General features: G+C 40.7%; 1 protein-coding gene across 1 annotated transcript; it reads right to left on the reverse strand.

Moving 5' to 3' along the window:
• On the reverse strand, positions 1–26,271 carry rem2 (RAS (RAD and GEM)-like GTP binding 2). Its single transcript, XM_020604572.1, has 5 exons — positions 25,584–26,271; positions 23,027–23,357; positions 20,948–21,021; positions 9,780–9,957; positions 1–1,251 (listed from the first exon to the last, which is right to left on the reverse strand). Exons 1-5 carry the CDS (start codon positions 25,593–25,595, stop codon positions 929–931), a joined length of 918 nt encoding a protein of 305 aa, XP_020460228.1. The 5' UTR covers positions 25,596–26,271; the 3' UTR covers positions 1–928.
• Between the last annotated feature and the right edge of the window lie 822 nt (positions 26,272–27,093).

Here is a 27,093-nt window from a genome sequence, read left to right on the forward strand (position 1 = left end):
TTTGGACTTCTTTTGTCGCTCCACATCTAATGGTAAAGGGTTCTTTGTGCCGATCGCACATGATGCATTCATTGAATTTATGGCTTGGGTTCTGATGTTTTTAGCTTTGTATAAAAAAAAAATCCCAGATGAACAGACGCCATTGGTGGTATCATTAAATCAGTTTTAAAGCCAGTACAGAGCACAAAAGGTGGGTAGAGTGTGAAGATTATGGCTAAAAAAATGTGCAGAGAGCATTTTCATAAATAAAGGGTCTTGCCTTTGACTAGGTAGATTGTGCATTAGCTATAGACCACTGAGGTACAGTAAATCCAGTATTATGTCACTGTAAATCATACAGTCTTGTCTTAAATCGTTTACTCTACATGCTATAAAACAGGGCCTACAACAGGTTTACATTAGATTGCTATCAAGTCTCTACATACTCAGTAAGAGCTATCTAGGTGTGTGTTTATTTGTGGCTCCCTAGCCTTCCAAATCACCACAGTAAGTGTCCAATCAGCATCGCGATGTTACTCTTTCCACTGCTGCTGATTTTCTCTCTCATCAAGTAACGAGTGCTCACTGATTCACCCAAGTGTGAGTGGTGAATCAAGTTGACCTCCTTATCTGTTTCTCTCAGACCTGGACTTTATGTTTTCAATTTGGCTTCACTGATAGGGTGAAGATAAAAGTTCAGTGCTGAGATCCAGGCTGATTTCATTTGTACTTTTCTTGTTGCTCTTCCTTTTCTCCTCTCTTGACCTTTATCTGTCAATGGTACACTTTCCTTCCACTCATTTAAGTTTCATGTGAATCTCCTCCATCTCCTTCTTTAGTCATCTGCTCCTCCCTACTCTATTCCATCCCCCCATATCTTTCAATGAGGTGTGTCTATACATGTGTGGGAGTGTGTCTCATTGTCAGTGTGTACACTAATGTGTGTGTGTCACAGTGCACTGAGGTCATGGCAGGAGCGAGACTTCTGACGGAGGATCTTGCTACTCCGGTGGCGGCTCATCTCCCTGTAGCGGCCCCGTTCCCGGTCTCGGCCATACGAGCGCGGTACCAGTCCCGCCAGGAAACGTTTGGCCCGGCTGGTCAGGCTCTCTCTGCGCCCTGCGCCGGGGTCACCTTCGGTCCAGCTGGGGCCCACACAGTCTCCCCTTGCGGTCCGAACTGCAGCCTCCAACAACTCACTGGTGCCGTGATCCAGTGAGGCTGAAAGCTCCAAGTAGAGGCAGTCGAACATCAGGGCACTGGACTGGGCCTCTGGTGAGAGAGGGGTAGATAAATTTTATTTTTCGGATTGAATAGAGCACATTTTAAATAACTTGAGTTTCATACACTGGCAGCTGCAAATGGAAACTAGAGACAGCCGTTTGAAATTTCAGGAGATTAGATCATGAAACCAGAAAACCATCCACAGCATGGTAATGACCCAGATAATGTGTGTTGGGTTTCACAATAGCTCTGCTTAAAAAGCTCACTCACCGGTCTATTAGAACCTTCAGTGTTAGTTTGTCACTTCTTATGCACCAAATTGAGACAAATGGAGTCAACCCACACCATCTGATGGTGGGGATGGGACTTTCTGTTTACTGTTCTGTTGAAATCCTGCCTGAATGCCATGACAGAGAGAAACAGTCATAAATAGAGAGACAGTTTTCTGTTGTGTTACAGTGACACTCTCAAACTAAAAATGTGTCATTTGTTTACATACTCCATGCAGTTTCTTTCAGTGGCGTGTTCTTCATCAGTGAAGCAGGAAGTTTGCTCAGTTATCATGGAGATATATAAGTTGCCAAAAGGACGGAGAAAACTCAACTGATATGGTTGAAAGCTAGAGAAAAACACTCAGAGGTTAACCTTGGTTTTGAATTGTTTTTGTGTTCAAAGGTCAAAAACATACTTTTAAGCCAACACAGAGCAGGACGTCTAACAGCACTATCCAATCCTAACAGTTTCTGAGCTTGCATGATCCATCTCCATAATCACTGAGTAACTAAAAACTGTTTCTGATGTCCTATTCTAAAACCTGTCATATGACCAAATTTTTGCATCCCTGTCTGTGACAACGGATATACAGTAGCTCCATCCAACTACCTGTATTATATTTTAAATGCCAATTTTCATCTGCTTTTAAATATTACATTCAAAATTCATGTAAACCAATTACCCTTAATTATATTGTGATGTTTCTAAAATGAACATTCACCGTATCCCTTTAGTAGATTTGTCTTTTCAGCAGCCATGAGTGAATAAAAAACAGCTAGAGAGAGAGAGGGAGAGAAATGGCAGGCTGGAGTTAATGGGTGAATGGTGTATGATCTTCTGTAAAGTGCTTTGGCCAGTGCAACACACTGTGAGAAAGCGCTATATAAAATACAGTCCATTTACCATTTTTACCATTTACCATTGCCACTATAACTGAGTTGTATAAGCTCAAATCTCTTGGCTGTAGCTCTAATAGGAAAATGTTTTTTATCTCATTGTGACTCTCCTGGATAAGGACAGGTGACTAAATGTGTTGTTGACAAAGCTCAGCATCTCAGCTAAAAGCGTCTCTGGTCAAACAATCCAAGATGATAAGAAAAACTGACAGATACGAATCATTTGGCAACAAATGGGCTTCGTTGTCAGCTCATTTTGTCAACTATACTTCATTGTTTATTTTCCCCCCCCGCTCTGCTTAGAGTCCGTCTGAGAGCTCATGAGCAGCTGTGTGCAGAAAAGGCTTGTAAAGCTTAGTACTGATATTCATAATAGCCATTTAAACTTCCAATGCATGAACTTCAAATGACTGCCAAGTGCTGGCAGCAGGAGGAGGTTGCAAGAATTTTGCATGGGCATCAGAAAAACTGTCAGATATAAATGAACTATTTTGTTCTGTTCTGTCGGAAAATTCGAGACAAAAACAAGCATTTAAATAATTACCCAAACTCTAATCGATGATGACAGTGGATTGTTTGGGTACAGTATGTTTACCTCTGTTTTATTTCCAGGTAAAGTGGTAGTTTAAAACCTGTCTCACCAGCTGTGAGGTTGCACTCTCTAATAAAAAACATCAAGCTCTAATAGCATATCGCTCTTTTCAAGGGCAGAGATGATTAAAAGTGCTATATCTGATCATAACAGCTTACGTGTTACCCAGTCCATCTCAACTAAGCACACTTTATCTGTTGATCAAGTATGTTCTGTGCAATGGTGCTGAAAGATCTGGAAAAGACCAGGAAATGGGTTTGAGGCCAAGTGCTTCACCAAACAACCTGCAGAAAAAAGGTTGAAAAATAACATCATTTCTGAAGTTTGACATGGAGAGGGATCTTATGGCAATGGGCTGAGCAAATGAGCTGATGAAGCTCTGTGTGGTACAGCTGAAAGCTATGGAAAAACTGATTCATAGGGCACTGTACCTGAAAATGTTTTACTCATGCCTCATTGATTCTAGTTAAATCTGTATCAATATTCTGAACTCTGGTCACTGCTAATCAGTGGTCCCTGTAAATCAGAATTTTGTGTGACTGCATTTACACACAAAATACATTATTAGATAAGTGCAACTAAAAACAGAGCCAGATTTGACCTGGGTGTTTTAATCCATCTGCACAACAGCTGTTGTTCCACAGTAGTGCCACCCAATAGTGGGTGAAGTAAGAGTAAGAGGAAAAAAAGAGAAATCACAGACCAAATCAGTACAGCTTATCCTAATACCTATGACAGCTGGTTGAACTGAATTCAACTTTGTAACTTGTTAAAAGCCATTTAGGAAATTGAAATTGAGAACAGAGGATAGAACAGGAAAGGAAAGACAGTGAGGAGGTGTTGACAGAGGTCGCCCAAAGGTGATCACAGCGATGGCCGGTGTGCTGACAGAGAGGAAAACAACAAGGCTTGGAGAAAGAGACAGACAGGGACTAAAGTGAAAGCAGTATTAAGCTGAATAAGAAGAAACGTGAGTTATACAAAAAAGAAGAAATTATTGCTGAAAGGAGATGACACACAAGATGGCAGGTGAAGTTAAGTGGAGAGAGACAGACTGAAGAAGTGCCAAATAAGCAAATTGAGCCAGAATGCATATTAACCAAGGCTCTGAGGAGCAGGGCCACACCACTGACTGAATAATAAATAAAGAGCCTGGAATTGGATTTTTTTACAGCATACCCCACCCACTGATGAGCACGTTTCCCTTTTTAAATGAGAAACCGGGTACGTTCCCAGCGCATGCATCACTGTGTGTGTTAAAGATGGAGAGAGAGATCAGCAAGGAGAGAAGGTGAGACATAGCACAATAAATGTGACACTGTACAGGCCATAAATAGACTTCCTGAGATCAGCACTCTTATCCAGGCCTCAGGTTCGTTAATGCTAGCTAGCCAGCAGGGCAGTCAGCTTCCTCTATCAGACACACATATTAAAAATACATGTAGTCTGCCCAGAGAGAACATGAGAACATCCCTGTCAGGTGCCACGGGAACAAGGCTGGAGCATTTCCACATTGCTGACCATAGTGATGCTCCTGTTCTCTTTATATTTATTTATTTATTCGTTGTTGTTGTTGTTTTGTTATGAAGAGAGAATGTGCCGAGTGAAGGAATCTCTCATTATTCATTCATTGCCTTCTTTCTTCCACTGGTCTCATTAAGTATAGACCAAAGCTGTGACCAAAACAAATGTTACACTTACTGCCTCTGCTGAACTTGCACAACAAAGCAAAGTTAACACAATTTGACCATAGACTGTGGTTTCTACATTCCTACAGTATACAATAAGCACAGATGCTCATGCACACTTTTCTATTCCTATGTCCTTGTGAGAACTGATTGTATTCTTTCAGTCTCAGCCCATGCCAATACATGCCTGAAAATAACCCTACATCCAAGGCCTGGCATAAACAACTACCACCTGAGGAAACTGTCAGGAACTAATTTACTTCACTGCTTTATGACACTTGGCTAGTCTAGCTTCTTTGGTTTATTTAATGTATGTGTGTGAGTGGCTCTCACTCATACAGTCAGAAAGCCAAAAAAGAGAGCCAAACATCACCGATAAGAGCCCGGTATAGCTGCAATCACATCTGAAAGTTCACCTCTGCCCCCTGACATTTCCTACAGATTACAAATGACACATTTTACTTTTATGACCAGTAGTGGTACCTTTCGAAGGTAATTTAGTGATTTCTGCATGGCCACAAAAAGGCAAAATCTGACAAAATGCAGGCCAGGAACAGCCTTCATAAGAGAGGTACTGAATAACGTTTTCATCTTGGCAAGGAAAGATATGGGGGGACGGATGGACAGACGGACATATTCCAAAAGTGCTTAACATCAACCCAGTGATGTTTATGGAAAAGCCAATGCACAAGTGTCAAACGAGCCATACAGTCTCCTTTTGTAAAAATATTATTGTGAAGGTCTAAAAACTCCAAGTGGTTCCTCCATGGATAAGCCCTGATTTCCCCAGAATACATCCACAACCACACCTTCACACAATGCATATGTACACTTCTCTTCAAACTGTGCCTCCTATTTCTTCACACACTCTTCTCCTACATTTGCCTTCCCTGTCACTCACTGTCTCTTGCACTGTCACAATCCTCACTGTGACAAAGGCTCGCTAACATCAGGCAGTGAGAAGAGAGCGAGAGAGGTGAGGGGTGTGCGTCTGCTTGTTTGTGTGTTTGCTGTGTCTTTGTGCACACAGGCAGTTGTAGATGTATGGCGAATACAAACGTAAAAATTAGTTAGAAGGAGCATCCTTGATAAAAAAAAAAACTGATGCTCTGAGTTTCTGTCCTCTCCTCTCCTCTCCTCTCCTTTCACTCCACAAACACAGTTCACAGACGACACCACCGTAGTGGGTCTCATCTCAGACAATGATGAGACTCACTACAGAGAGGAGATCCAGCACCTGACAAGGTGGTGTTCAGATAACAATCTTGTCATGAAAACCAACAAGACTAAGGAAGTCATTGTGGATTATAGGAGGTCCAGGAAGACAAAATATGCTCCTCTTCTCATACACGGGGAGGTGGTGGAGCAAGTGGATAACATCAAGTTCCTGGGCATCCACATCACATCTGACCTGACCTGGTATCCGAACACATCCTACCTGGTGAAGAAAGCTCAGCAAAGGCTCTTCTTCCTCAGGAAGCTGAAACGTGCTGGTCTCTCCTCTCAGCTGCTCGCAAACGTCTACAGAGCGACAGTTTGGTACGGGAGCTGCACTGCACTGTACTGTACTGTAAAGTGTCCTTTTGTAATGACTTTTGTTGTGATTTGGCGCTATACAAAGAAAATTTGAATTGAACTGAATTTAATGAGACACCTGTATAAGTGGTATGAGAGAGAATAAGAGACAAACAACCATATGGGTCGTATAGATTGGAGGACTTGTTAGCACCAAAACAGTGTTTATGTTAGACAGATATGACAGTGGATACATTCAGATACCAAACACATACTGCAAGTAGACATTATATGAATATAGATATTATATAAAGGTGTCATTATAGTCAAAATGACACAGAATGAACACAAAGTTAATGTGAATTTAAATTAAGGTCAAACTCTGCCATCACCTTTTTCCTCATTTCAACATTTCACAGTCACTCTGCACCAGTTCCTGTTTTAAACACCGAGGAACAACAACAGGATGGCCAGTCCGTACTCCATAAAAATTCACTCTTAAAATGCAGTCAGATTATAACTTGTGTATGGTCTGATCTGTATTCAGTGGATTTTTAAGCATCACTAAATTGATTCAGTGTAGCACTGCGTGTTTCTGCTTCAGTGAATTTGTTTTGCCAAAACCTGAAAAAATAAAAAGTCTGTAAGGCTTGCTGCATAGCAATATTAGAGTAACATAAGCTCTTATACACACTGGATTTATTCATTGTGCAATCACTGCACCAAAGCAGCCCCAATACAATCTAAAATATTCAACGCCTTATATATTTTTTATATGTTATAGTATTACAATATTATTATACTTTGCATAACAGTGGATGAAATTCCTTAGCAATCAACCAAAAAATACACACACCTATACTAATCATACATCTAAATTAAATAGAAATACAGCGTAAACTACAAAATAACCAACTGCATTACTGTAAGTATAACTGCATTAATTAATCATCCCTATCAATATTTAATAAAGGCAACTTTGGCAGCAGTTACAGCTTTGCAGCTTTTCAATGTGGATAAGTTTGTATCTACTTTTCCCACCTACATAAATGTACCCATTTATTGTTAAGAGATATTCATTTGTCTAACTGCAGAAAGGAGCAGTCTGACTTCTTCCTACTCCATTCAAGCATGTACTAGGTATAAGAAAATTGTTATTGGATTGTGTGTAAAAATGTGTGTTGTTATATCAACTGTTTTATATGCTTGAAAGAATAAATCAAATCAAATCAAATCAAAGCATTTATGTCTTTGCCAAGATGATCTAAATCTACAGTTTATTCATTCATTTAGTTTATTATATGACAAGTGGCTGATTTACACAATGTGTATCAAAGTAAACCTATGTGCTTAAATTGGTAACACTTTCTTTTACAGGTTACATATTTTCCAGCTAATTTCCTGGAAAATTGTTTCGTAACATCCTAAAAACTAAAAACTAGCTGGTGTTTAGGTGTAATTACCAGGATATTTCTACAAAATGCCTATGCAAATTGATATAAATTATAATAGAAATGGAGAAAGTGTTGCTTGCATGCTACATGTGGATGGAAACTTATCTATTCCCATCCCAGGAGCCCCACTACTAGCATAGTTAAAAATGCCATCTGTTTTGTTTCATGATGGCAGTGATTGGCCACGCCACTGCAACAATTCACAGACTATAAAAAGGGGGACACAGTTCTATTTTCAACTAGCTTTTTGTAAAAAAAAAATAGAAGTCAATTCATGTTGACACTTGTCTGCAAATAAACTAAAACAGAAGAAGAATCAATTATGTTTTCAATTTATACAGAGTTCAGGACTATTTGTAGATTTCTTTTCTTAAACATTATAGTTTCTTTTTATTCATCACTGTCAAAAAGTCTAATGACACCTACTGTGGTTCAATGTGGTAAATAGCTGTTGAGGACTATATACTTCCACCCCTTACAACAGTAACATATGATAGTATTTGCCTCCCAAAATGAGTTTACCAACAGAGCATTTCTGCATGGATGTTGGAAACAGTGAAGAAATTGATTTTGCAGATCAAAGATAGCTCAAATGTTTTGCACGTGTAACGCAATCACAGGCAGCGGATTTGGCTAGGGTTGATAAAGTCTTCTCCAAATGCAATAAAGAGCAGGACAGGACTTCTAACATAGTATCACAGACCATCTTTGACACAGTGGGAAAAGCTACACAGCAGACATATTGTCGCTGATGTCGCTTACAGAATAACCTGTGACCCCAGAAATGTAGTTTGAAAGTACTTTGAAATTACTTCAGGTTAGGTTAAGCTAGTTAGTCACACACGTGACAAACATTTGCAGCTTATGTTGGAGCAAATATTCACACTGTTTTTTGCGTATTAGTTTTGGATAAGCTAAGTAAGACCACCTTCTATACTTAAACAATACTGAATATATTGTATCTCTTACTACATCCCCATACACACCACTCCCCAGGATAGTGCTGAGCTCTGAAACAATTTTGGTGTAGTGACCAAACTGCATTGCTACACCTTACATGTTCATCACATGATATGCACTGGCCAGAAAAGCATGCACAGGCTGAAATAGGAGCGGGGGGTAAAATGTTGAATGTACTGTATTTTTCAGTGTCACAAAACTTGGAATCTGACTGTTTTATTATCAGAATTTGGGTCTAATATCATTTGAAAAGAACAGAAAAAACACTAGGAAATGTTTATTTTATGCCATTCATGCAACTTCCAACTGGAGGTCAGCTGGCTTGGCGTTACTGCAATCTACATACTCTGTGGGCCCAAAAACACCGAAGCATGGAGAAGTTACAGGAAATTTTTATGGCTGCAATTCTGAAGCATGAAGAATTTTATTATTCAGTTTATGCCACTGAGTAATTTCAATACAGACATCTCACCCCTCCCCGAATTTCAGGAGTCTGCTGCATACTGATAGCAACTCCATGATGAAATCATACACAATATCCCAGAAATCAATTTTCTTAGAACAAGCAAAAGAGAGAGAGGGAGAGTGATAGAGAAGCATCCAGATTCATCTCTTTTTGCACTAAGTGAGCTACTTTTCTTGGTGGACAGTCTTTACATTCAATACCTCTCTCTCCATCAGTTCACTTGAGTGTCCTGCAGTACTATGGTAGAGTCATCAACAAAAAAAACAAAAACTAAACTAAACAACAATGGGCAGGTGCGTCACCCCAGAGTACCCCGCTTAGTAGCACTTAAAAATAACAATAAACTTGCTTGCTGTACTGTTTGCAGCAGTGGTTTTTCTATTGTCCATGGTGACCTAATGATTGTTCAGGTGAGTTTAACAGTCATTCGTTCATGAGCATTTGATAGAGAAGGTGACTTAAACTATTTTAAATTTAAACAAATGAGTTTTTGTGGGATGGGATGCCTGTTAATAGAACTGAATTGGGTGTCATCTGGTGATCCGGTAAGCAGTTCTCCTTAATATGTCCCTAATGCACATACTTCATGTGTAGAAATCCAAAGCGGTTTAGACATGGCATGGTTGCTAAGCTATGATTTGACAGTCACTCTTCAGGAGAGTGGTTTGACAAGTGACCAGTTACATCTCTGTGAGACTCACATTACAGAGCAGTGTCCCTCTCTCTACCTACCCTCTGAGCTGATTTCACGAGAGCGGACAAGGTCGCTCTTGTTGCCCACCAGGATAATTGGTGTGTGTGGCAGGGACTCCCTGAGGAGGAGGCGAAGCTGGGCGGCACGGTGGAAACTTCTCCTGTCAGTCACTGAGAAGACCAGGATACACACATCACACTGCAGAATGGACAGGTCCTGGGAAACAAACACACATACACACACGCATTGCTGTAATAAAACACTTGGATGGAGCACAGAGGAAATCCAGTCACAGCTCAATAAGTGTGGAATGCCACAAAGCTAAGGCACATTAAACAAGATTCTTTACATGCCATCAACAAATTAATAATCTGACCATGAACAAGATTTTTAAGTCCCTGCCGTTTTGCTGGAGCTTAGCTTTTGAAAGGACATAAGTGCCAATGGCAAGCGAGCTGCTCAACTTGATGTCCTGATTGACTTTGGTATCTTTTCGGCTGCTCAGCTTGACTCAAGGCATGTCCTGATTGACTTTGGTATCTTTTCCACCACCTGGTACCAGCTCATCTCAACTCTACTCAACTCTGCTCACCTTTGGTACCAGATGCTTTGTTAGTCCCCCCTCAGTGTAGTTGACTGTCACAGCGATGCTACATGAAACTGCCGTCATTGTCCCATGGTACTGAAAGGGCAGGCTCAAAGCTGTTACAATGTTATTATTATTATTATTATTATTATGCCACTGTCTTTATTTTTTTAGGTGGGAAAATAACCACCTAGTTTTCAAATATGTGGTCAATCTATCCAAGTAATGTTTAGAACTCTGCTCTGGCGTTGTTGGGGATGTGATGACCTGCTGACCAGCCAGCTAGCTAGCTCTGCTTAGCAGGCATAGCTGTAGGCATTGTGCTCATATTATCACAATCAGTCACAATACATTTTACCTTCTATAACACTCGAGAGAGAGATTGGTGTCATCACATATAAGCATCTGGGTTAAGCTGTGGCAAGATGGCCACATAGTAGTGATGAGTTTTGTGGTGGCAATTTTTATAATAGCACCCCTTAAGTTCTTTAGCTGATACTTTCATGTCATTGTATGCAGTCATTTTTGTGGTTGTGACCCCCAGACCATTTATTGTATGGTCGTAAACCTTTGTATGCCTTTTGGTTGCCAAACCAGATGTGACCTGGGACCAAAGGGCTGGTATCCTGATGTGAATTGTATCCTGTTTCCCTTATCTGTTTGAGCATCTGTCTTCTTTGTTGTAGGCTGAGTATAAGAAGGACTCACACACTCTGTCCACTGAGCTTCCCTGTAACAGACTGTATTAGACACTCTGTTCAGAGAAACCTCCTTCCTGCAGGAATAAATATGTAATAACTTTCAGAACTGATGTTAAGTATTTATTTTACACTCACTGAGCTTTAAAAGATATTTTTCCACAACAGGTTCTCTGACCAGTCGGTAGCCTGGTATCACCTCAGCTTACTTGGAATATTGACAGAGGTGATACCAAAAATAGTACCAGGCACTATCCCCAACATTTGGCTGATGGAAGAACAAATAAGGCAGGTAGAGTCAAGTTGAGCAGGTACCAAGCAGTGAAAATGGGACTCTAAAAACTCTTGACCCTTCTAAAAGACACCACCAACATCCCATCCGGGCTTCCTGTCACAGAGGATCAGTTAACCTGAGTGACTGCAGCGGAAACAGCAGCCTGGAACTTCTAGAGACAATTTCTGTACTCACTTGCTCTTCCTGTGTCTGTCAGCAAGATTAAAATTGGACTGAAGGTGATTCATGGGTGTAAAATGAGTCATGGCAAGCTTGTTCTGGATGTAACTGAGTATTAGTAGGATTACATTTCCCTTTGTGTTTCTTTCAGATTAATAAAAGCATCAATCAAAATCTCAACACAAAATTATATGGAAGCCAACTGAGGAGATTATATTAAGGAAGTATTCATGGCCAGAAATAAAACCCAGCACCAACCAGCAGAGAAGTTAGTGACTGCCAGGTGAGCATAGTGAATTTCTAAAGACACATATTTCTCTTGATAGTTGAAGAACAAAGTAGCCAGAAACACAACTTCAAATAAATGCTAATGTTGTTTTCTGGAAACTGCTTATACATTCACCATAACTTGAAGGTGGAAATATTTCATTGCATTCCAGTGGTAAAAAGCACACAAAATGTCTGTTCATGATGCTTTAAACTTCCCTCAAAGTAACTCAAAAGTTGGATACATACAGGATATATTTTTCTCTGGTCACCACATCACATCTGTTTTTACTTGATATGGAATTTTCTAGAGGAACAGGATTTGTGTTTTTTGGTTTTACGGCCTTTTGATACTTTTGAATGTCTTCACTATAATTTTAGGGGCGAGCATATGTGTAGAATCATAGATTTGTCAAAGAAAATAATAAAAAGACACTTCCTAAAGTTAGACAATTGCTACAGACTGTTCTTCTACTAAAGACAGAAACCTGAGGCCAGACTCTACAGGGTTAAACCAGCGAAAGCCATGCTCTCTGTCGATTAAATGTAGACCCAGTATAGAATCAGAAGATATAAACAAACATTTTCTTCTATTATCCAGATGGGTTTGTGGTAGTGAAGCACAGACCGTGACTGCAGTCTTCAAATGAAATCTACAGTACCAAGAATGTGTCAACAAGGTGTAACCTGGGTGAAAATATTATGTATAGGTGGGTTACAAAAGCATTATTGTTCTGTGTTTATGGGGCAATACCAGAAAATTAAATCTATATTTGAAGCTCAGGAGCTTGTTACTTGACTTAACTGTAAACACTGTTACAGAGTAAATTTGTAACATTTTATTTAAAGGTTGGCTTAACTGCTAAACTATAACTTTCCATTGCATTATTTCTGCACAATGCAGGCTTATAGATCTGCAAAGGCAATCAAGATGTATTTCAACTGGAACTGAGACTCTGAAGCCATAAACAGTGGTGATGGAATCAATATAAAAACATATTAGTTCCACCAGATAACCTAACCTACCTGCTAACTTTGAACCTCATATTGTCTGTGTGTATGTATGAGAGCCCTCTATCCTACATCCTCAACCCTGAACTAAATTCCTGCCCTCCAAAGAATTTCAGACATTTTAAAAAATTCACATCATCTCATGTGGCCAAGTGGTACTGGATCAGACCCTGGAACGGGAAATTCATGACGAGTACCTTGGCACTCTGTTTGATGGGGCACAGGAAAAGACAAGGAGAAGAGAAAGGAGGAGGGGAGAGAGCCACTGGCATGGAAGGCAGCTCCACCACCTGTCACTGTCAGGAGGAAGAATGGAAACAACAAAGCACAGAGAGAGAAACGTAGAGAGGAAGACTCAAATCTTTGTAAGCAAAGCAGCATCGGCACAAAGTGGACACCGATTAGTAGTGTGATGGAACACTCCTGGAGGAAAACTGTAACCAAGTAAATATGCCTCCCTATCTAATGGAGGCAGAGCAATTCAGGCCAGTGCCAACTCTCTACCTCTCTCTCTTGATTAAGCAGCTCTTCTCTGTTCACAGAGAGCAGGCCATCTGTCAATACCTACTCCCCCCCACACACATTCATATGGACAAATACATAAACACAAAAGCCAGGTCCATATGCAGTACTATTCAAAGCATAAGCAAATATATACAGATCACTGAACATTCTGTGAGCAAAGACTAATTAAATCATCCTAATAACAAAGAACTCACTCACTGATCAAGTCATTTTCACTGTGATGTCATTTGTTTTGGCAGGCCTCCCTTGATTACACTGTACTACTCACATCACTACAGTACATGGCCAAAAGTGTGGGGGCACATATTGTATTTTATCTATATAGTTAAGTGCATTTTTGGTCTGAGCTAGAGTGTCTTGCTGTGTTTAAGGTTTAAAAATTAAAGCTGCATTAACCAATACTTAGCACAAATTTGGATAACTCCCCCATCTGTGCCTTTGGAGGACACTGAAGGATTTGGAGGAGGAGGGTGCTGATGCTCATGGGCCTCAAATTCTCAGTTTCAACACAGGGAGAATGGCCAATATTGGCAGGTGCCTTTCTGTGCAGGCCAGTTGTTTGGGCTAGACACTGAAAGGGCATAAGACTGCAAGAAACAACTAAGAAGGTCCTCAGAGGCACGGGCTCTCTCACGGTAGGGGCAATGAACCACAGGCCAGTGGTTCAAGAAGCATTAACTTTGGGACCCAGTTTAACTTTGCACTACCACTCTGGCAACACATCCCGGTTGCTGCAGTTGGCATCAACCCAGAATGGAGCAATCAACACCATGCCAACCCCAGAGAAACAATGCCAAGACCCAAATGGGATACATGGGATGGCCCAGGGTTATAGGTTCCAGTTCTGCTGCCAGACTCCAGCACCCTCAGGGGTCAAAGGGGCATCTCTCACAGAGCCGGTGAGGATGTAGATTTTGTCAAAGGAGGCTGCTGCACTCCTGAGTAAAAAGGCCATTACAGTGGTAGACCCACATGCACAATCTTTGTGTGATGTCACATGGCAATACTTGAATCAAAATGTGATAACAGTTGTAGGGGCCTTTAATACTATAGCATGCATTGTTATTCTAGATAAGCTCTGTGGCAACAGTTTGTTTTGAATTTCTTTTGAGGATGAACTTGACTGGCCTCCACAGAGACCTGATCTAAACCCCATCCAACACTTTTGGGATGAATTGGAACACCTACACAAAAAACATCAGTGCCCAACCTCCCTAATATCCTTGTGGCTGAATGGAAATACATCTCAAAAGCCAGGTTCCAAAATGTGATGAAAAGCCTTCCCAGAAGACTTGTAGAGCAATTTATTAATGCCCACAGTCTTGCAGGTGCATGTTCAACAATCACATATTGCTGTAAAGTTCAGGTGTCCCCATATTAATACTGACACATGACAAATAAAAGGAGAAACCTGAATGCTTGACCCACGACAGTGAGGGGATTTGTCATCGGTCTGTATGAGCACACGTCTCCAAATAATGAGGCTGTAGTCCTCATACTCACATAATTACATAGCCATAAGGTCACAAAAAATAACAATGGTGGCTCATTTGTATGCAAAGCTACACTTTCAATGCTGGCGCTGTGTTTAAAGTTGGACTGAATAATTGATGTATGGTACACATTTTTGATGGGAAGTTGTTGCTTTGGGTTACATCCTGGCATGTCTCTGCCAGAACATAAAAGCATTCTCTAAAGAACTCTAACAATAGGTACCGAGCAGGATATTTTATAGGTAACTCTTTGGTGGAACAATTATAGAATGGCAACACTGTTTCTAAATAACCATAAACATATCTTTGTGACTACTGCACCACAATTTCTGTTGCTTATCAGATTAAAGAAACAACATATGGATGTAACTATAATAAGCTAAAACCATGCAGAAACTGTATATTGATGTAGCTGTTATTCAGGGCTACATACACCACAATAAATGTTTTTAAAAACAGGGGGCTCCTGGTAGTGTCTGACAGGCCTATCTGATCTATCAATAAAAAAGGTCATAGACCAGATTTTCTAAAAACATAAAATTTTCCACCACTGCCTGGTTCTGGCACAGATATAGATAAGAGAAACAGATTCAATTTAAAAAAAAAAGATGCTATCCATGTCCGGTTTATTGGTGCAAGCTAAAGATGAGGCTTTTCTATTTGAAAAAGAGGTATAATCATGTGAAACCTAACCTTCGCCGAGAAGCTGCAGCTGAGTTCAAAGCTATAAATCAGGTTACTATATTGCTAAACTGGAATGAGCCTAAATTTTCAAGGTTCAAAAACATTTTTATATGCATAGAAGAAATGAATGCACACACATAAATGAACAAGCACTCAGAACTCAGTCAAACACTGACTTCCTACAGCCAGGCATTAGATTAGCAATCAGTAAGAGTCAGGACAGTGAATCACTTATCAGACATGATTTGCATAACACCCTGTGGCTCTGCGAGCACTCCAACTAGTACTGCTTCCAGTTGTGAAAAAAGACAAAGACACAGACACAGCATTCGGTCCTATTTTCAATGGGCATGTCTCTGTGTGTGGGTGTGTATATATATTCATTATTCCCTCATTATACAATATGCTCCAAACTGTCTGGGACACAGACCTGCAATCTATTGGCTTCCCAAGTCATTTTCTTTGCAGAACAAAATGCATGAATAAAGTAGCTTACAGTGTTTACAGTACATGGAAACAAAAGGTCAGACACATCCCCACCTGCTTGCACAAACATACAGAGTATGCACACATGCACAGATAAATACATAGACTCCCATGCTACCATTTGCCTTTATCAAAAGCAAACAAGTGCACATTGTACACCTCTGCCCTTTTGGCTTGAGTTCTTTCTCTCTCTCTTTCTCTCTCTGATTGCCTGTCAGAGCAAAATGAATGAGGAGGCAGATCAGTGAAGATGCTGGGGTGATGAGTGAAGGGAACAGAAGAAAAGCGGGAGAAAAGGAAGGGAGTGGAGGAAGAAGCAGAAGCAAGAGAGAGAACAACACCTTGCTCAGTAGCTAAGTCCAAATCTGATGACAGGATAATACATCTTAGTGTAGATGGAATGCTGAGTTAGTGGGCTTGCTCTTTTTCTCTCACTTCCTTTCTGCTGCACAGAGACAATGCTTTCCCTAAGGAAATATATCACTGAGACTATCTGGCCTGAACTGGCCATACATACACACACACACACACACACACACACGTACTGTGTGTGTGTATGGGCCATCACAAGACCTCTGTGAGCAATCATCCATAAAATGCAGCTGACATCATGTCACAGACTCAGTGCAACTTGCAGACTACAGTATAAATGCATGAACAACAACCACCTGACACATACACACACACAAGCACAGGTATTGTGAGTGTCCCTGCATGGCCCAGATTCAAGCTTTAATATGACGGCAGGTGGCTCCTCCACCCTGCTCTTTAGCAAATCCCTAAATGCTGCCCTGTGGTTCACCTCTGACCTCTTGACAGAGGGAGGATGAGAGAAAGGATTTACCTCTCGGATGTAATAATGTACTGCCTCGACAATAAAAATATTTTGTGAAAAGCTATTGATAAGCTTCTACCTGACTTTTTGTCCAAAATCATTTATTCAAATAGAACTATTGCCAATGCATTAATGGCCTAAACAGAAAAATTAAGAAGTTCTCTGAGGTTCCAGCTGTCAATCAGTGCATGTAAACAGAAGGATCAATCAGTTTCTGCCTCTTTACCTGCTGCCTTGACTGAGGTTATAGGATATGAGTAGATCATGATGTGCAATTAAAACACAAAAATGTCTGATTGTACTGAAGACACCGTGAATGGCATTGTTAATTAGGTTGTCCTTGCTAGACACTGAGCTTAGAACTACTGTAATGGCAAGAACTAATGTCCTGACAATAATGGATGGCACTGACACTAGCAGATGACAACTAGGTTGAGAGTATTTTTAACTAGACTGTACTTTATAAAAAGATTATTTGTTATAATTTTTGGTAAGAATAAGTCACAGCACTTCTGAAGAATAGTGGCACTGTTAAATGCCATTGTCACAGTTGACAGGTATGTTGAGTAAATATCATCTTGTAGATTTTTATCATTTGCTACCATGCTAATGTCAATTTTAGCTAATGTTGGTTAGCAAGAATGAATGTCATTACTGGTCACTCGGCTCATGTAACTGCTTTATAAATAACACAATAGCTAAGCCAGTTTTCAAGCTGGCCACCTTCATCAGTTCTCATGATCATCTGATGAACTCTCTCAGCTGGGTTTGTGTCTGTCTAGAAGTATATACAGTGATAACAGTGACTACACTGGGAGCTCAGACACTGCTAGTGACGATGACGTCAAATTGTTCAGGCAAAAAAGTAAAAGTACATTTGAAAACAGAAAAGAAGTAGAACAGCAGACTGGAAAACAGGAGAGACATCAACAAGAAAAAAGGACAAACATTTTTTAATTATTTGCATTGTTTTGAATTGTACTGGTAGTGTAGTACTTTATGAACCGTATTGTCAATTTAAAGAGAGTGTACTAAAACTCAAAACAAAGTGAAGTCTTGTTTTCTAGCAACAGTGTAAACTATGGATGCCTGGTTGGGACAAGTGTATAAAATGCTGCCACTAGTCTGAAGCTATTGATAGCTGCAATCCTGCCAATGCAGTGGCACAATGTCAGGTTAATGTCCAACCCGACCATCAAAACAAAGGGTAGAGAAGCAGGAACAACAACAGTATCGGCAGAGTGACATGGAGGGAGGTGCTTTAGCTGAGACACACCATGTCCTGTCCCATTTTCACTGGATTTATCAGACAATGTGTAAAGTCTTAGATAATGCATCTTTAAATCTGTAAGTGAAAATCTATTATCAGACTGAATATTTTAGGATCATAATTTAAAACATGTTGCTGAACTGTTGCACGTGTCCACTATCTAATATTACAGCCTATCTCCTTCTGTACATAATAAATTAAGTTTGTCTATAGTAAGATTAAAAGAAATTTCATGGAGTCTATCTGCAATCCTACTGATCTAGATAACTCCATTTAAAACTTTAATAGGATTTAGACAGATTATGTAGATCCTCTACATATAATAACTGATCTGAGATTTCAGCCAAGGTTTTCACACACTGAGTTTTCTACACAAACACAATACATTCATTATTGATTACCAGTGGACAATAAAACAAACTAAACTGTTAACGTATAATAGCGTTCAGTATGTGACCTTTAGGACTCTCGGGGTGCAGAACAGTAAACTAGAACAAGAAAGATGTCTGAAGAGGGATTCCCCAGACACAATGCCAAAATCAGTCTCTGTTCCAAGAACTGCATGGTAGAGCGATGTTTTTCTTCCCCTCCTAGCTGAGCAAAAGAATGTGGTCAAGCAGCAATGATCTTTTTCCAAATTACATACTAAACCTTTTCTTTTATTTGCTATAATGTGATGAACAATCGATTTCTCTGGGGCAGCAGCAAATTTGCTTCACTGCACACTGATTAAGGACACATGCAGTATTCACCACCGGCCTACATTTTTCCTTGCCTGAGGTGGCACCTTTTGGTTATCTTTAATAAATATTTTAATTTCAAGCTATAAAATAATAATGGGAACTCCTAGGCTGACTCAAGCTTGTAATAAATGCAGACATAGGCATTATTGTGGGTAGGCTCTTCTGGCCTTGAGTGACCTCAATTTCCCATTTGGTCCCTTCCCTACATATAGAGCCCTATTGAAGAGATACATTACACAACTAATGTCAGTCAAAACAGCATGGGACAGCATAGACTGCTAGGTTAGGGCTAAGTGTGCCAGTGTTTTATTTTGGGCATATGGATGACTTATTTAAACTATCCAACCCTTGTGATGTCAGCACCACACAATGTCCCAGCGTCTGGCTGAGCAGACTGTCAGCCTTCTGTGCACATGTATGTTGATATGTTTTGCACATTTGACCATGCCGATGCAGAATGCGCTCATTCCCATGAGTGCACATTTGTCAGCACAGTCTATATATACACTTATGTTTGTGTACTGCTCCCTGCACAGCAGCTGAGAAGATTACAGCTCCTTCTAGACCTTCATATGTTAATCAGTTGTGAGTCAGGCCAAGAAAGCACTTGAAGGAACAATCACTCAGTGTGATTATAACAGTCTTTTAGCGTTTTTGACAGTTTGTATTGCAAGGGAATGCTGATTAGACTGCCCAGTGAACTATTGGCCTCGCAGCCGACGGCATCAAATGCTAGCTGCTCCAGTATGATCTTCTGCGTGAGTGAGTGAGTATGTGTGTCATGTATATGTGTGTCTGTGCATATTGCTATGGTAACTTGGGTGTAGGTTAGGGTACCCCACAGAGAATACTTACAGCTTACTACAAGACCAGAAGCCCTGCCTCCTGGGACTGGAAGCGCTGTTAAAGCTATTCCAGATCAAGACCACAACACATGCTGGGCAGTAGGACAGCATCTGTCTACACACCTGAATGTGTATATGAGAGACTTTGTGTTTAGATGTTGTTATATGTGTGTATATGTCTTTTATCTATGAGCATTAGCACAGAAAAGCACAAAACTGAGCATGAATTAGTGGATGATCTGTGCTGCTATCTGCCTGCCCCCACTGCTGACAGTTCTGGAGTTATTCCAAGCCTCCCGCTATCCTGCATCTGTTGCTGCAGCTCTAATGCCCTGCTGTGTACTAACATGCTCAGAATAACAAATGTAATTAACTCTCAGTGAGATTTAACTATGGGAGCAAATGGACAGTGGAGAAAGGTGAGAAAGTGCCAACAAAGAGAGTGGATCAATGAGGTGATATTGACAGAGACCGGAAGAAATGACAACAAAATGGGGTTGTTAATGGGAAAAAAGTGAGAAAGTGAAGATATGAGCTGGCCGACAGTGGAGTGTCCCAGAGCTAAATGTAGCTGCGTGTGATTAATTTATCCTTAAGGGGAGAGCTCCTGCAGGCCAAGTGTGCATCTGGAGTAGGATGCATCAGGGACGATCCACTCCACGCGCTAATTAGCGTGCTCCACATTCCCATCATCATTATTAATACGCATCAATGACTGCATGCCTTTTGATTTCACATAATGTCCTCATTTGTGTCAGTGTCAGAGCATTTTGACAAGCTGTTACTCTTCTCTTCCTGCTGCAACTGAAGTTCTCTCTGCACAAAAAGCACCACCATAGGGCCGTATTAATTCATTCATGCTGCCCACCTCAAAAGGTTGATGGTGCATAGCAGCAGCAGTTTTAGCCTTCACCAAAATGTTTTTGTTCGCTGTAGATTTAAATTGAAACATGGAAGATTAACAAGAGGGTGAGTTCCACTTTTCTGAATAAGAGAACTTCAAAAAGCTCCAGTCCATTGAGCACAGCTGCTACTGCAGGACTCCCTGTACAGTTTGTACACACACACACAAATGTAAAACCCAAAGTACTTTATGAACCCGCTCTCTTTACACTTGAATAGACACAAATAATTGATCCATCACAGAAATTTCTTGAGCACAGGTGAAGACTGTCCAAACTACAACAAGCAAACGAAGGCTTGAGGAGAAGACGTTATCAGAGTGTATAAGGACAGGAAGCCAGTCTAAACTGTACAAGCTAAACAAGACAGAATCAATGAACTGTGAAGCAGACAGTCAGTGACTCACCTGTTTCCAGTTGTCAAAGATTATAACTTTGCTGTCCTCGTCGTCAACTGTCACTGTGCACTCGTAGCCTTCACCTGCAAGCAAATAGTCATGTCACACAGGATGACAAACCACCACAGCTTATGACACTCCTAGTCAACACTACACATGTGATATGCTGCGGCAAAATACTTAGTAATACCAAATGTATGCTGGAGCATAAATTAACTGCAATAGTCATTTGTCAGGCGTCTAAAATGCTGCTGAGACCAAATTAATCAAGGTCTTAAATAAAATTCTTGATCTTGATTCTCACCAATCCTGCCTTCAGTAATCATCCCATGTTCGTGTGTTCCCGCCAAGTTGCCAAACTAGATTGTTTCTACAGACCTTGCCCCTGCCTGCTCCCTCTCTGAACTGTTGCCTTATGGTGTAATGGACTTTGTTCTTGGATCTGTTCAATTGTCTGCAGCTGTTTACTTTGTCTGCCTACATCTCAGTTTGTCTGTTAGTCACCCTCCTTGTTAATTGCCTGATTTAGTTTTACCTGCCAAGATCTTGTTCACTGCCAGTTCTCTCTTTAAGAGGTTTGTCTTTAGTTTTTGGTTATTCTTATGCTGCTGCCCAGAAAAAAATTCTCCACTGGTGTTACTAGTCCTAGTTTGTTATTAAAGCCCTAAAATTACCTCAGTGCTCCCTGTTTCTGATGTGTACTTGATTCCTCTGCCTCATCCTTGACAGCGTATCAATATAGGCTATGCCTGGTGCAATATCTTGTTTTTATGGCAGCAGGGCAGTGTATGTGGGACTGACTCAAAATCATTTACCATGCCAGTGCTCATGGCAGTAAAGGAGCATGCCACCCAGTGCAAAGCTGTGGCTCATTCAATAAAATGAAATATATTTCACACTAGGCAGCCAACAGAATCAGTCCATTGTTGGCTGTGGTATATTATTACAAACAATACATATGTACTATACCATCGGTCTACCTGCATTTTACATGAAAATTAAAAAATAATGTAATGAGAGATTAAACTTAACAATGGTTCTTGACTACGAACCTTGTACTGCACTAAACATGAGCCACCTAGAAAACACTACATAGCAGTTGTATGAAAAAGACTGGAAAATTCACTGTGATGAATAAAATGTCTATTTTGAGGTGCGAGCACACTAAATCTGGTGTTAATCAGTGCTGTCTTTTACTGGCAATTAGCTACTTGGTGATTGGTAAGGTGTTATTCCACGTGCAGAGATAATATGGTGTTAGAGAACCTCAGAACTCTCAAAAAAGTGTTAAATAGGTGATGAAATGTTTTGGTTTTTTTTTAACAGGTTGCTATTCTGACAGGTAGCTCATAAAATAATTTAGCACATAAGATTTACATGCATAGTAATAATGATGTCAATATGGAAACATGTACTAAACTGCTTGAATGAAAGTGTTTTTTCTATCCATACGGTACATGATACATGATACATGATACATGAGTATACGACAGGCAGCAAAAACTGCATGGCATGAGTCAGAGTGCACTAGGGACACTAGTTTCCACTAGTGTTGCAGTAAGATGTGTGACAGACCCACTGGCTGACAGAGTAAACAGTAAATCAAGGCTGTTTAAACAGCTTTAACTGGAAAAGAGAAAAGTATGTTTTTTTGCCTTCTTGACAAGAGTTTGATGAGAAGATTGCTATCACTCACATATCTGTCCATTAACTATGATGCTACTGTACAGCTACAGCTAACAGCTGGTTAGCTCAGCCTATCATAAATCCTAAAAATAGGGAAAGGGTAACGCATACACACACAAAAAAAATCCACTTATCAATTGATACCACTCTTATCTCTGCATGCCAAATATGTAGCTAATGTCAGCAGCTATAAGCTTAGCATAAAATCAGGAAACACTACATATTCAACTGACAAGACAGCATTTTTATCTTTCCATAGAATCAGGCTAGCTCCTATTTCCAGTCTTTACTCTACTCTATAAGCAGCTGAATGAAGCAAATCTGAAGCTTGAGACTGGTTTAAAAAGATGCAGATGCACACAAAAACCACACTCCACCAATTCCTTTCCGGGCCATTACCACCTTGTGTCTCAGAGTCTATGGAGAGGGATCTGTCTGACTGGCCAGCCAGGGATAAAGCCAGTGACGACTTGCCAACACCATTCTGTCCCAGAAGCACAATTCTCAGTGCCCCGCTGTGAACTTGGTAAGCTGGCTGGGCAGCTGCTGATTGGCTGAAGGACTCGTTCCGAGGCACCGCGGTGTCACTAATAGGCAACGTGGCAGGCTCCTCCAAGCCCGGGATCCAGTCGCAGTCCTCGGATACAGCCTCCTCCCTCCGCAGCTGGTGTTTGACCGGCAGGGGTGTACTTCCTCGCCGGAGGGGGGGTGCCGTGGTGAGAAACATCGTATACTAGAATGAAATAAGGATAAGAGTCAGTGTGAAAGAAAGCTGCTGATGAAGATACAAGGTATGTCAAAGGGAAATCTAAAAGAAAGGGAGGGGAGAGATAGTGTGTGCGCTGGGGACACCGTAAGAGGTAGAAGACAGCAGACTGATAAGGATAAAGAGAGCAGAAGACAAGAGAAAGGGAGGAAGATGCATGTACAGTATATAGACAAAGAAACACAATGGGGGGACAGAGGAAAAGACAAGCTGTGTGTAATAAGGGCATACGTACAGTTGTACATATAGATACATAGGGAATACACCATGAATTCACACAAAACATCTACTTCCTTAGTTGTATAAAAAAAGAACGCTATAAAGAAGGCTGTCACTGGTTTTCTCCAGAACAACAGTTTGGATGACTGAGGTGTGTGTGGGTGGGTGTGTTTTCAGCCTAGCAGGTCAACCACAGACAACCCTCATCAATATTAATACAGCAATTAATACAGCTCCAGTGGCACCGCCGGGCGTCTGTGGCCTGGCAGAGCTAAGTACACTATGTGCACTTCATTAAAGGGGGTTGACACAATAACAATGACACATTAGAATCATGTACTCACATTCAGCACCACCACAGAGGAAAGTATTACAAATTGCACTGAGAGCAATAATCACCTCTCTGACACAGTGTTAATAAAACCTCAAAAGGATAGGCTTCACAAAGTAAAGATTCATTACAGGCTGCACATTTGGACTGTATCAAATAGTTAGATTGTTCAAGTAACTGGTAACTTGGTCTCCTGTAGCATACTGTATATTGACATTACTAAATCTATATGGCTGCTGTTTTAAACAGTAAACTCTATGCAGTTTACAGTATAGTTAAGTATGGTAAACAATAGTACTGTATAATATAGTACAGTATATCATAGTATTGTATGATTTACTATAGTTTTGTGTAGTTCAGTAGCCTGTAGTATAACTGTGTAATGTATTGTAGTACAGTATATTGTAGTACAGTATATTGTAGTGCAGTTAACTGTATTCAGTTCGATTGTTCTAGTACAGTATAGTGCTACATAATATAAAGTCTAGTATAGTAGAATATACTACTGTATTTTAGTGTAATGCAGTATAGTGCAATGGTGTATACCTGTCCTTCAATACAGTGTAGTGTAATATAATGTACTGGTGATGTAATGTACACTGCAGTATAGTGAAATGCAGTGTAGTAAAATATACCATAGAACAGTATGATATAGAGTATAGCATGGTATATAAAGCTATAGCATAGCACATCATAGGATCCTATAGCCCCATATTATAGGCGTATATAGCACAGTATTTTAATACTTTTTCATACATACATACATGTGTCTGAGGTGTGGCTGCTTATGGCACAACTGCTTATACACACACACACACACACACACACCCAGACAACATTCACACCAGTTCACCCAAGTAACTTAATTAGGTTAACTGAAACGAGTTAATTAATTAATTAACCATGGCCTATACTGATAGGCGCTGAGGGGAACACAGCCCCTGACAGCCCAGGGCTGAGCCAGTGTGCAAGTAGTTAATCTCTTTCTCTCCAGGCGAACGAGAAACTAGGACAAACAACAGTGCACGACACAAAATGAATTCTACAGGCAATGTTTTAGTTCTTCCATATTCCCAGCCCAATTACACTGACTGCCACTTCTTTACCAGCTGCAGACTAGCTATGTCTAGTGTGTGGTTCATTCTTCCAAACCATGTCCAGTGTATGTCTCATTATAACTTAATCCAATTCAATTTAGAGGATGCATGAAATAATCTGTGAGGAATAATATGGCCCATAGAGAGGGAGGCATTTACAACAATACTGCACAAACATCACAGCAAATTCTGAACCATCACACAACCATGACAAAAATCCGATATATAGCACGTAAAAAATAAGGCATAGGTCTTACTATAAAGTCACCAGTAACTGGTACAGAGACACTGCTGTAATAATAGTCAGAATTCATATCCTGGGAGTAAAAATAAAACATGCTCCAACTGAATTCCCTCACATAGACAGTGTGACTGGGAGAGACCAAAGTGTGCTGTGTGAAAACAGTCATCAGATATCGTGCTGTTCCCTGAGATACATGCCAAGGTGTGTGTAGCCTACCTGGTGTGTGCGTGTGCACTCAAGGCTATTGTGCAGAGCGCACGAGATGGTTTAAAGAGAACCGTGGAAAATATGTGTTGCCTTACCTGGTCATCCATGGTTAGCAATAAATCTTCTCTTTATGGAACAAGTGCTGTACTTGGAACCGTGTGTGCCGCCCGGTTCAAGTCATCTGTGCTCGGCATCACATTCAGAACGGCGGTAACACACGGCGCACAAAAGAGACGCGCCACATTTCATTTAGCATGATGTTGTTCTATTCTTCCAACTCCGGCGCGTAAAATGTCCTTTTGCTGACTTAAAAGGTGAGGTGGGAAATTGTAATAGGTAGTATTTGGCTGGCGGGAGGATGAAGAGAGGCTACACCTGCGTCTCCGCTTAAAATAAGGGGCGAATTCATATAGGAAGAAGAAAGAAAGCCATCAACACAACAACGCATCGCCGCCTGTCCGTTTGGTGTCCCAACGACCTGCCACGACCGCGCTCCCCTCTCCACCACCAGTCAATGCCTGCATATCGCTTTCTGTCTCCAGTCTCTCTCCTGAAAGGTGTGTAGCCTAGTGGGGGCGCGTCTTTGAGTCAGTGTGTAGACCGATCATATGGGTTGGGTTGGAGATGGAGGGAGGTGCGGTGATGGGGTTGAAAGCGTGCCCCTCAGTTCCTTCCTCCAGTGTTAATCTCTGCCCAGATGCAGGTTCCTCCAAATATGCGCCTTTGTCAAACAGTGGTCTGGGTTTTTCCCGGTGTTTTTCATTCAGGTATGATGTTAGACAGATTATTGTTTTTTGTCGCTGTGATGTGTATCGGCCGCTAGAGGGAGACAGAGAGACGCCCCAATTGACGCGCTGAGGAGTGAGGTTACCTCACATAACCAGAACAATATGTTAAACAGCATTCATCATGTTTATATAAACAATTCTTGTTGATAAAAAATTATGAGCATTGTTTTCATAAGGCCTGAAAGGGGCACTCCAAGTTTACACGTGAAGAGCAGTTTATGTGCCTCAAAGAGTAGTGCATCTGTAAGAGCTATACAATGTTTGCTGTGGCCCTTAAACTTTCTAAAGCGTAAAAAATAAGCCACGGGTTTCTTGGATCGGGCTTTGGTGTTACAATTTTTCAAACCTTTGAAAAGTGTGTTTCAAATTTAGGACATTCTGTAAAAGATATAATAATTTATCAGTCAGGGTGCATCTAACAGAAGACAAAGCCATTTTGGTGCCTGCTGTTTCCCATTGACCAATCAAACTTATCAAAGGTGCAATGCTAAATTGTAAGTTCCCCTTTAACTGTAGTTAAGTACACTGGATTTATGGAGGAGCAAACTATCATCAGTCAGTGGGGCCCATACCACCTAATCTCCCAGTGTTTGATTCCACTAGACCTTTGTTTCATGATAGAATGCTGTGTCTCCTCTGTGTGCTGCCCAATCCATACCAAAAGTAATCTTTTAAAAAATCACTATGAATGAAAACTTACAGCTAGTAACCTTGAACATCAGAACAGTAGCCCTGAAATTACAAAGATGGGAAAAGCTTTACTGCTACAAGAAACTTAAGTCTTAAACTTAAAGTCCACAGGAAAACATGACAAATC

The sequence above is a fragment of the Monopterus albus genome, unplaced genomic scaffold (assembly GCF_001952655.1).
Source record: "Monopterus albus unplaced genomic scaffold, M_albus_1.0 scaffold66.1, whole genome shotgun sequence".
Lineage (NCBI taxonomy): Eukaryota > Metazoa > Chordata > Actinopteri > Synbranchiformes > Synbranchidae > Monopterus > Monopterus albus.

Bases quoted from the DNA above. Each gene is read 5' to 3' on its own strand.
- rem2 (XM_020604572.1), bottom strand. The intron at 9,958-20,947 runs GTGAGTCACTGA...TTTGTTTCCCAG, and splicing joins TCTTTGACAACTGGAAACAG to GACCTGTCCATTCTGCAGTG. The intron at 1,252-9,779 runs GTAGGTAGAGAG...CTCTCTCACCAG, and splicing joins TCGTGAAATCAGCTCAGAGG to AGGCCCAGTCCAGTGCCCTG.